Genomic DNA, 10,897 nt, shown 5'->3' on the forward strand with positions numbered 1-10,897 from the left:
ACATTTCGGCTGCGCCTCGTTGATCGAAGATCCAATCAAAATCTTAATCGATAAATCGTCCAGTAACATTACTTTATCATTTCTCATCTCCCCATTTTCTACCAGCTAAAACTGCCAATCAGCATTTTGCGGTTGTAATTTTTGTCTTTCGCCTTTAAAAACGGTGGGTAATCAACAAGGAAAATACATTTTAACTAACCGGTAAAATTCGTTACCGGTATACAGTGAGCTCGATTGTTCGAGCTCTAGTAAAAAATTGTCTATGAATTCTTTTTGACAGGACGGCCTTGACAAAAATATTGACAGTTTAATGACATGATAGATGTCAACTTTTCGGTGAAAAAGGAATTCCGTATTATTGCAAAATAATTAATAAATTCAAGATTTTTTTTAGTTTTGGAAGTAATAAATCATTAAATGCGATGATTCGAGAAGATGATCCTCAGTTTCGCATTACTCCGTTTCAACAAATGGCTTCAGCATGTTCCGGTGCCCTTATAACCTCATTATTTAGTAAGTTTTTGTTTGTTATCTATTATTCCGTCTAATAAATAAGTAAATCTGCTTACTAGCTGGACAGCCACTAGGTCTATAACTAAGACAGCCACTTTAAATATTAAATACTTCCGCCTAGCAACGACTAAAAATTTTTCAATTTTACAAAACAAAAATCTTATCTCTAATCTTCTGCACTTCAAACTGTCAAGGTTAAGGTTTCTGTGGAATTTGAAAATTAATTTTAACTTTTACATAATGTAACTGTTTCAGTGACACCTCTAGATGTTGTTAAAATAAGATTACAAGCTCAGCAAAAGGCACTGTTGTCAAACAAATGTTACTTGTACTGCAATGGACTTATGGAGCACCTTTGCCCTTGCGGCGAGACTGCGTGGATTCCCCGACGAGTGCACTTCCATGGTACAATGGTATGTAATAATAATTACCCTACAATATTGTAGATTAAGGTAAATTAAATGTGCATATGAACTAAGTTTATTAAAGTAAAAAGTTGTTGCTTTGGCTATGGCAGAGTGTGTTATTCTGAATCTTGGAATAGCAACACCAAACAGTTCATTTGTTTTGTCTCCTAAATTTGGATGATAATTCTTAATGCCCTGTACTAGATCCCTTACAAGTTAACATCTGTCTTCAAACTTTAACTGCAGATAAATCCTCTCCCTACAGTTTTAATTATGTTTATTTATGTTTTAATTTCAGGATGCTTTCTACAAAATAGCAAAATTGGAAGGTGTGCCCGCATTGTGGTCTGGTTTAAGCCCAACTTTAGTTTTGGCTCTGCCATGCACTGTAATTTATTTTGTGTCCTATGAACAACTCAGATACAGAATGAAAACGTTTTACAACCAAATGTCCGGAGACCGTAAGTTTTTGTTATTATTTGTCTAAAATTGCCCTTATTTTCCAGCGTAAGACTTCGATCAAGTGGTGTGTAAAGTACATTAAGTCCTAGTTACCCTTTAGACGTTGTTAACATTAGGCTTACTGATATGATGTAATTTATAGCTTGTCTTTGATTACGAACAATGGCATGGTATTGTGTAATCTGTAGTCAAGTGCTTGTTTTCCCAACCTTAACTTCAAGGTGAATTGATGGCAACAAAAGTTTCTAATTGTATTAAAACCATTTTTAAGAAACTTAGTTTACTGTTTGAATAAGATCTTTATCATACTTTATTACTTAGTTAATGTACTACATTCTGTCGATAATAGCCTCAAGTTGCATCCATTATTATTCCAATTAAAATACACATTTGTATAGTTAATTATGTATACTCTTTCCTGTATTTCACCAGTTTATTAGCAACTTCTCCATCACTAAATACTTTATTTTATTAAAACTACTTACTAATCCATGTTAATAATTTCGCAGTGTCTCAACCAATGTGGATACCCTTGATAGCGGGGGCTACAGCCAGAATGACAGCTGTGACTATAGTCAGTCCATTGGAATTGATTAGGACAAAAATGCAGTCAAAGAACTTAACATATGCAGGTAAATATTGATTACAATTTATTAATGTGAAGTGATTTCATACCATACTTTCTTGAATAAATAAACTAAGTATTTTGAACACAATTTAAACTATTTTATCGAATTCCTTTCAGAAATAACATCTGCATTGCGAGACGTAATAAAATATGAAGGTCTTAGAGGTCTGTTTCGTGGATTAGGATCAACGCTTTTAAGGGATGTTCCATTCTCAGGTATGACAATATTCTTTGTGCTACTATAGCAAACATTTTCTTAGACTTGAATTGTGATTCATTTAAATGTGTTGAATATTTACAGGACTTTATTGGACAACGTTTGAATCAACAAAGAGAGTATTTAATAGGCCTGACTCTGAGAAGAACACATTTTTATTCAATTTCTTCTGTGGATCTGTTGCTGGCAGTGTGAGTATAACAAAAGCACTTCATAAATATGTGAAATCTGCTTATTGTACAGACCAAGACAAAGCTGTATATATAACTTTATTTTAAATCTTTTATTTTTTTCATTAGATTGCTGCATTTGTGACTTTGCCATTTGATGTCGTCAAAACCCATCAGCAAATAGAGCTAGGTGAAAAAGAAATTTATACAGGTGAGTCACTTGTCAGCATTTATTTCTAGTCATACTATTGAAAACTATTATTATTCCAATCTTAATTTTTTATTATTTCTAGATGGAAAGGTTCAACAGCGGGCTTCTAATATGCAGGATATTGCTAGAACCATATACCGTAATCACGGTGTAAAAGGATTGTTCACGGGCTTACTACCTCGAATATTCAAGGTTGCCCCTGCATGCGCGATCATGATTGCCACATTTGAATATGGGAAACAGTTCTTCCAAAAGTACAACACACAGAAATATAAGGAGAAAATGCAAAGGTGAGCATGAGAATATTACGTTCTGTATGTAATGTGTGTTCCATTTGAGAGTGGGTGGCAGTCAGTGTCTGTTTGGAAAAATGGAAGCACCAATATTTATAAGAAATATACATAAATATTTTATTGTTCAAATTAATTCTGACTGTAATAGGTTGTTTAAACTAAAATATTGATGCTACTATTAATTTGTGTGGGTTTTTGAATTGTACTTGTTTCTGCCATCAATTCCATTGTTTTTATTAAATTAGAAATTATATTGGTGTAGATAATGAAAATGCTTGCTTATCGACAACCAGACTACAAAACCATATTATTTTAATTCTTTTTCAGTTCATGCACAGATTGATTTTTGTTTTTGTTTGCTTTTTGTTTGTTTTATAAAACATTCTATTTCAGACAAGGAATAGAAATAGAAATTATTAAAAGCGAATAGTTGCATGTCCTTGCGCTCCTGAAGGTATTCTGTTTATTTAATAATGTACATGTTTTAGCAAGTGCTTTAGTTAAATCTTTAATTTTATCACGTTAGCAACTATTTGTAGCTTTACTGTAAATTATGAGACAGATACCAAATTAATTGTAAACTTAGACCCTCAAAAAAGCAAATAACTTTGGTTTTTAATGGTTTTTTCTTTTTTATTTTCAGGCACCAAGATATTGTGTTGATAGGAAAGACTAACAGTAGTGACTACTCATGATTCAATAGTTCAGAAGCAAGAAATGAACCAAGAAAATGAATGATCAAATAATATTATTGTGATAAAACTAGCTTAGCTAATAGTCAATACAGAATGTTATGCTTGCAATTGAGAATAATGCATAGAAACATCTGTAAATTGTTACCAAATGAACTCTTAACTAACAAAATATAGGCAATTCTGCAATCATGTTAGGATTTATTTATATTCATTTTGTGATATTGTAGGTTAACATTTCAGGCTTAAAATAGTTTTTGAAAGTACTGTATTTATGTAGTACACAGCTACTTCGACCTGAATACCGATGAGTTTGTATATTAGTATTTTAGACTATAGTAGCAAATTCAAGCAAATAGCAATAAAACCGGGGTTCGAAAATATCCGATATATATCATAAATATTCGATATTTATGATATATATCATTAGGATATTTTCGAACACTGAATAAAACTGTTGTATTTTTGCATAATGCCTATTTAACATGACGTTATTAGTTCTATGGGTTAGTTTTGATGAGTAACAAACGAAGGTAGCCAAAGGCATTCGAACATTATGTTCTTGTATACTATTTGATATTCCAGTGCTTTCTTTGAAAGAATCACTTCTGAAATTTTCATTTATTTGTCTAAAAAATAGAACAATTATTTTTATTCATGTGACTATACATATTATTTTGAAACATTTAGCAATGTAATTTTTTGTAAATAGTTTTATGTTGATACCCCATGTTGTTTCACCTGTTGAGTATAATTATGTAGGCTTTATTTTAAATTGTTTTTGTAAATAATCACCTGGACCTGAATAATTTGTAAATAGGATAAAATAAATGTTAATTCTGTCAAGAAAACAGTATTTTTTTATTTTTAGAATTCATTTGGATCTGTTTCATCACCACATACTTAACCTAAATTTTCAAATCTGATATCTGGCAACAAAACAAAACCTTTCCAACACAGTCTAATACATTATTACAGTGTATTAAATTATTATTCTAACTACCAAAAAAATATCATTCACTTGAAGGTATAATGATTTTAACACAGGTATTCTGTTAAACTAAACATGCATGTGAAGCTGTGGGAATGTTAGGCAAAATGAAAAATAGCAATTGTATAAAACTAATTTATTTATTACAATATTCTTAAAATAAGCTTAGTGTACAATGGGTCCCAGGGGTTCTGCTTTTATATTACCAAGGTCTAGTCTGCTGTCTATAGATTCATCAATTTGCCCGACCACTGCGATATTGTCGCCACGAATTATGTGAAGTCCAAGCACTACTTGCGCTACCCCAGTTGACGAAGAAAACACACGTTCATGGGATTCATCTAAAATTATGTTTATTGTTTGATCAAAACCCTTCAACGTTCCAATAAAATTTCGCCCATCTGCGGTTATAACAGACACTGTCTGGTTTACGTAATTTTCTAATCCTGAAGCCATTGTCGTAGAAAAATTTACAGCTTAGTATTTCTAGTTAGAATTACTGTAAATTAAAATTGAAATATTTATCGTCGTTTATCGGCGTTTTCGTAGGTGTCAAAATCACAAATGCGGCTGTCACTGTCATCAGTGTCAGTAAACTTTTTTATTGGATTCCTTCTGCAAAAATAGGCAAAGATATTAGGGCATACAGCCAAGTTTTCAGTTTTTTTTTTTTTTTTTTTTTTTCAATATAATAATGACCCTATTCTGCTCTCTGCCCTAAACTTAATTAAAGTGCAATGAATCCCTCTCTTTCCCTTGAGTTTATGTAATAGCACTTTACTGAGACTTAGCACTAGCACGGACTTCTTAAAATAATTGAATAACGAATGCTGCACTGTTTTGTTTCATTTTACACTCATGAACTTTCACGAAAGCAGGATATTTGTTTATTTACATTGTTATGACATACCTACCTAATAAAGTGTTTTATCCAATAGACATTATATTGATGGGCCATTCTTATTCTTACGCATTTTTGTGTGAGATGTAAGAATAGCATATGTTTTTAAAGAAAATCAGTGCACTATAATATAGTGCACTGATTTTCTTTAAAAACATTATAATTTAATATATTATATTAATTTACTTAGTAAAATACCTCTATTAACTAGGCTCAATATCATTTTTATCATAAAACTATTAGAAGAATATTTAAAAAAAGTTATAAGTCCAAAATGTCACGGACCGTGTAGTGTAAGATTCCCGGATTTGGACATACAATATTTTTTTCTGAAGAGATGTTATGTTATTTTGATAAATATTACAGTAATTATGCAAGATTAATACATTATATAAGACTGTTAAAAATTTATATCAATAACTAGCTGACCCGGCGAACTTCGTACCGCCTTAGCGTAGAGATTTTCTTAATATTTTTTTCCGTAAGAACCATCCTTGGACTTCCACAAACATTTAAAAAAAAGAATTATCGAAATCGGTTCAGCCGTTCACACGTGATGCCGTGACAACGCGAAACGGGTTTCATTTTTATATATATCGTCACCGTCGTGGCAGAATTAAATAACTGACACTTTTGGCAAAAACCACTTTTTCCACTTTTTGTATAGTAGAAAGTGTTACCTATATTTTGATCTTACTCTCGTGGCAATATCTATGATATTTCCAAAGATATCTTCAGTTTAGTGAAACTATTGACCATAAATTACAACTCTGTTTGTTGTAGAATTTACGTGGCAAAACTGAATAAGTGACTTTATTTAATTCTGCCACAACTCACTGCGAACNATCAATTGCAAACATTTAAAATAAAGTTTGTTTACACTTTGACAACAATAGACTGACATGCAAGGTGACATGTCAATGACGTTTTCAGTTACTGTTGCCATTAAAAGAAATTAGTACCATTAGTTTTCCGCAACATGGCGAGGGTTTTTATGTTCCTGGTCAGGCTATACTTTCGATACACATCGCAAAAAGTTAAAAAAAAAAATCTTTAATTTAAAAAAAAAAATTGGCACAAATTTAAGAATGGCCCTGATAGATTCACAGTTACTGCAAACAATAACTTTTACTTGAGAAAATTGATGATATATCTTTATTACAGATTGATATTGTTGTGCTGTGTACTATCCTTAAATAAATAAATAAATAAATATTTTTTAATACACCATTATTAAACTAAACATAAATATTCGGCTAATTTAGAAAACAAAACAAACATGCTCTTCACTTTCCCGCCGAGAAACAAGAAGTGAAATCTGTGAGTGAAATCCAAAGATTTGTTTAGTGCAGGAAAAGGCAAATGCGTTAATCCATACAGCCAAGTCTCAAGTTTTTTTGTACACTACTTTTATTATTTCAGTACCGAAACTACTGGATTGATTTGAAAAATTATAACATTTTATTAGGGGTACGAAGCGCGTGGTTTGCCCAACACAATCAACAATCCGCTTTAGATATCCCTCCCATTCCCTTGAGTTTCAGTAAAGATATGCGCCTCATCTCCATTTAATGAGACTTTAATGGACTCCAAAAGAAGTTTGAACTGATCTCTTTTTTTCCGATTGTTTTGTTTCATTTGCCTACACTCACGCACGTTGATCCTGAGGCCGAACTTCAAACCTGACCCATAGTACGGGACGGTCCTAGTTACTGAAATTAAATAATTCTTATCAAGGAGATAAATAAAACCATAAAAAACATTATTGTTATTATTTATTATCTAGTTGTCGTGTATTCTACGCATCTAGATGGATCGGTCGGGAAATATTCTTGGCATTTGGTCATGAGTCTCTTCAGGGCTTGAATGTATTTTCTTTGTGTTTCATCGTTCATCACGTGCGCCACGTTTTTAGAAAAGATCTTCTCACGACCGGTACGGGCATGGATACCTACCATGGTCACACCAATGGGCCAGGGGGCATTGCCAATGGCCATTTGAAGATACGCGTCACTGGCCTGTAATAAGAAAATATGAAGTTATGGCTTCAACATAAATTTCAATCTGTTTCAGGGTTGTGGATAAAAAAAAAAAAAAAGGTTTTCAGGGTGTTTTCTATGTATAATATGTATGTATTTACAAAAAAAAAAGTATTTAAGTATGTTTATATCCGTTGTCTAGTACCCATAGTACAAGCTTTGCTTAGTTTGGGACTAGAAGCGTAGTGTAAAATGTCCAAGGAAATTTATTATTTATTTATTAGCGTACCTAGTGGCACCAATGATCGACACTTTAAGGAGATATTGGGCTTCTTATTAAGATTAATGGTCATTTAGTCATCTTTAAACCAAAAGTAACGATTGAGCATGATAAGGTATATTCTTGAGATAAGACTAGGATGTATTATTTTTATTAACTATACACGGACTAGAAAAAAATCCCAAAAAATGAAAAAGCATATATTAAATCTCCAATCATCGACACCGAATCTCCAGTAGTCAACACCCAGTCATCGACAGCTGCCACTTACCGACACCCAGTTATCGACGATCTAACTATATTCGGTTGTCAAATGAAAAATGTTCCAAAAAATTACTATCGACACGTGTCGATTATTGGAAAAGTCAGTTTGTGAAAACCAGTGATCGACACCAACATTTTACTAATATCAAAATAACATTTTAAATTCGTTATAACAAAAATAGATTCTATAGTTCTTAAAGTAACCCGTGAAAAAGATAAAATTCAAATAAGTTACAATACAGTAGTGTAATTAACAAAAAATGTACTCACTTCCTTAAGGATTTTACTAAGAAATGTTGTTATTTTCACCGGTACTCCAGCCGCAATCAGTTGTTATACTGCCATTTTCAAAATAAATTGGCGGATTTTGCTTAAATGTCAATGGGAGGCAGTCAAAAGTGTGCTTTCTATGGTACAGTGTTGACATATTAAGAAATCGATTTTATACTCTTATTTTATTGAATCAAAAAATAAAGTGTCGGTCATTGGTTCTTGTCGGTCATTGGTGCCACTACGTTATTTATTAATCCCAACTAATATTATAAATGCGAAAGTAACTCTGTCTGTCTGTCTGTCTGTTACGCTTTCCCGCTTAAACCTCGCAACCGATTTTGATGAAATTTGGCATAGAGATAGTTTGAGTCCCGGGAAAGAACATAGGATAGTTTTTATCCCGGTTTTTGAAACAGGGACGCGCGCGGTAAAGTTTTTCTGTGACAGACAAAATTCCACGCGGGCGAAGCCGCGGGCGGAAAGCTAGTTATAAATAAAGAGCATAATTATTTATTGGAATGGTTAACTAAAACAAAATCTCACATTAGAAAAAAATATCAATAGGGCATCTTAAACCAAATAGTCAGGCCAAAAATGATTAAAAAATGTTTACCATAATGTAATTCCTTTCCAATAAATGCTTAGTAATTTCCATGAGGCTGTCACAGATGTCTTCGGGAAGTGTTTTCTTTTTCAATTTTCTCATCAGGGGTTTTAAATACACTTGTGTCTGTGTGTAAGTAGCTCTTGCCATTTTGTGTTTTACAGAAGTTTTCTCTGCTGCTGTTGCTGAATTAAGTTGCTGTCCCCACATTGTTAGAAGGAACTGAAAAGAAAAGAAAATATTTCTTTACATTTATTTTTTCAAAAAAAGTAGAATCCTGTGATGTCACTTTAAATTCAAATTAACATAATTATTTCAGTAGTTCACCAGGAGAAAATGATATAACAAAATTACACATTCAAAATTATATTTACCTGCAATAATGCCATTATCACATTCATATCATGGATCCTGNGAATCCTGTCACCTTGGCCCATAGTTTTTGCCATTTCTTGTATAAACTCATATGTGACTGCGTCATCTAAGGCATCATCATTCATGTTTTTATCTGATTCACTCTGAAATGTGAAAAATTGTACATTATTGTAACATCTAATGTAATAAAAATATAATGTGTTTCTTATTATGCTATGCATTGTGTAGGAAGGCTTAACCCTTCAAGCTCTGTGAATCCAGTCGAGACACAATAGAAATCAATTGTTGTGAGGTCTTATGCAACCACTTGGGGTTTGATGGGTAGCGCTTTATTAATAGGATGAAAGTATAATTTTTTTCATTACCTGTGTGCCTAATGCCAGGATTTCATTCAGGTAAGCCTGGTCAACTTTGTCCATTGCTTCTTGGAAGTCATTGCGGAATCCCTGAAAAAAAAATCAAATAAAATAAAAGCAGGTTCTTATTAATCTTTACAGCCCAAAATTTTGATATAAATGATAAATTGACTCACTCTATTTGCTTCAGGCTCCTGGATTTCTATTCTCCGAAGTCTTCTGAACGATTGGCTCTCACTCTCAGCAAACAACAATATGGGGTGACCTCTCTCTCGCAGACGCTTGATGACTTCAGCCCTAGGTAATGATACTGTGTCTGTCTGCTCTACTTCTGTGCTATCTTGTCTGGTTACTATAATAAAGAAATAAAAATTATAGAGTAGATAAATGTTGAAAATTTTAAATTATGCTATCTCTCAAAACTGCTATGCTATTTCGTAAAAAACAACAACAACAAAAATCAACCCGATTGTAATCCATTACGTTCTACAATAATTTAAATAGCCTGTGTAATAAAAATAACCTTTTTCTTTCTTTTCTTCCCTCGATTTGTCAGTATCTTCTTCTTTAATCTGGGGTCCATATTTCTTCAAGTATTCTTCTTGCTCCTTAGCCAATAACTCCCCACGTTTGAAATACTTTTTATTCTGATTCTGTAAAATATGAACGCACAGTGGCATTAAAACTGTAATAATGTTGATGATGTGGTCTAGATGTTTGGATTCATTACTTACAAGTACATTTTTTTCTTCAAGAAGCTTGCGTTTTTTAGCAATTTCTGCTTTGAGTATATCCATTATAAATTAAAAATGTTTCTTGTTTATATTGATTTTACACAATCAAAACAACACACGCACACGTTTAATTTGTTTTCGACAAAAAAAATGGTATTTTTTTGACAGTTAGTTTTGACAACATTGACAGTACTATTTTAACGTTCATATGAGTATCGAGTTTGAATTAGAAAAAAAAACAACGAGCATCGAGTAACTTAATTGGAGAGGTAATAGATCAGTGGTGAGTCTACACAAAGTGCACATTATTATTAAAGGATGATGGGCATATTGGGCGTTAAACCAACAGAAACAAAAAGTATACTAAATTAAAGCTTAATACTAGTACTTCATTTCATAGTATGACAACAAACCTGAAATACGCGGGGATACGGAGATAGAGGTCGTTGAATATGCAAAGTTTCTATAGTATTTCACATCATATTAGAGTAATAAAAATAGTATTAGGTCAATTAGATTGATTGCTTTTATCGATCATATTGAGAGT

The 10,897-nt window shown here is 32.4% G+C and overlaps 4 protein-coding genes across 5 annotated transcripts in view; 1 reads left to right on the forward strand and 3 right to left on the reverse strand.

Moving 5' to 3' along the window:
- Tmem18 (transmembrane protein 18) overlaps positions 1-10,897 on the reverse strand; it is a 71,526-nt gene that overhangs the window by 41,252 nt on the left and 19,377 nt on the right. The gene's annotated exons all lie outside the window — the stretch shown is intronic.
- On the forward strand, positions 312-4,374 carry LOC114355860 (solute carrier family 25 member 40). 2 transcript variants are annotated; one of them, XM_028308893.1, is made up of 10 exons: positions 312-513; positions 769-926; positions 1,219-1,381; positions 1,892-2,014; positions 2,128-2,226; positions 2,312-2,418; positions 2,527-2,608; positions 2,691-2,898; positions 3,295-3,355; positions 3,545-4,374. In XM_028308893.1, exons 1-9 carry the CDS (start codon positions 423-425, stop codon positions 3,329-3,331), a joined length of 1,068 nt encoding a protein of 355 aa, XP_028164694.1. In that variant the 5' UTR covers positions 312-422; the 3' UTR covers positions 3,332-3,355; positions 3,545-4,374. The 2 variants fall into 2 exon arrangements, with proteins under 2 accessions (XP_028164694.1, XP_028164693.1); XM_028308892.1 differs by lacking the exon at positions 3,295-3,355.
- Positions 4,706-5,149, reverse strand: LOC114355866 (U6 snRNA-associated Sm-like protein LSm8). The gene has a single exon (XM_028308904.1). The coding sequence runs from the start codon at positions 5,038-5,040 to the stop codon at positions 4,750-4,752; it is 291 nt and encodes a 96-aa protein (XP_028164705.1). The 5' UTR covers positions 5,041-5,149; the 3' UTR covers positions 4,706-4,749.
- On the reverse strand, positions 7,244-10,480 carry Prp18 (pre-mRNA processing factor 18). Its single transcript, XM_028308894.1, has 7 exons — positions 10,351-10,480; positions 10,140-10,269; positions 9,793-9,968; positions 9,626-9,706; positions 9,260-9,403; positions 8,895-9,107; positions 7,244-7,503 (listed from the first exon to the last, which is right to left on the reverse strand). The coding sequence occupies exons 1-7, from the start codon at positions 10,411-10,413 to the stop codon at positions 7,264-7,266; spliced, it is 1,047 nt and encodes a 348-aa protein (XP_028164695.1). The 5' UTR covers positions 10,414-10,480; the 3' UTR covers positions 7,244-7,263.

Source organism: Ostrinia furnacalis, unplaced genomic scaffold, assembly GCF_004193835.3.
Source record: "Ostrinia furnacalis isolate ACB-3 unplaced genomic scaffold, ASM419383v2 OfSCF2566, whole genome shotgun sequence".
In the NCBI taxonomy this organism is placed as follows: domain Eukaryota; kingdom Metazoa; phylum Arthropoda; class Insecta; order Lepidoptera; family Crambidae; genus Ostrinia; species Ostrinia furnacalis.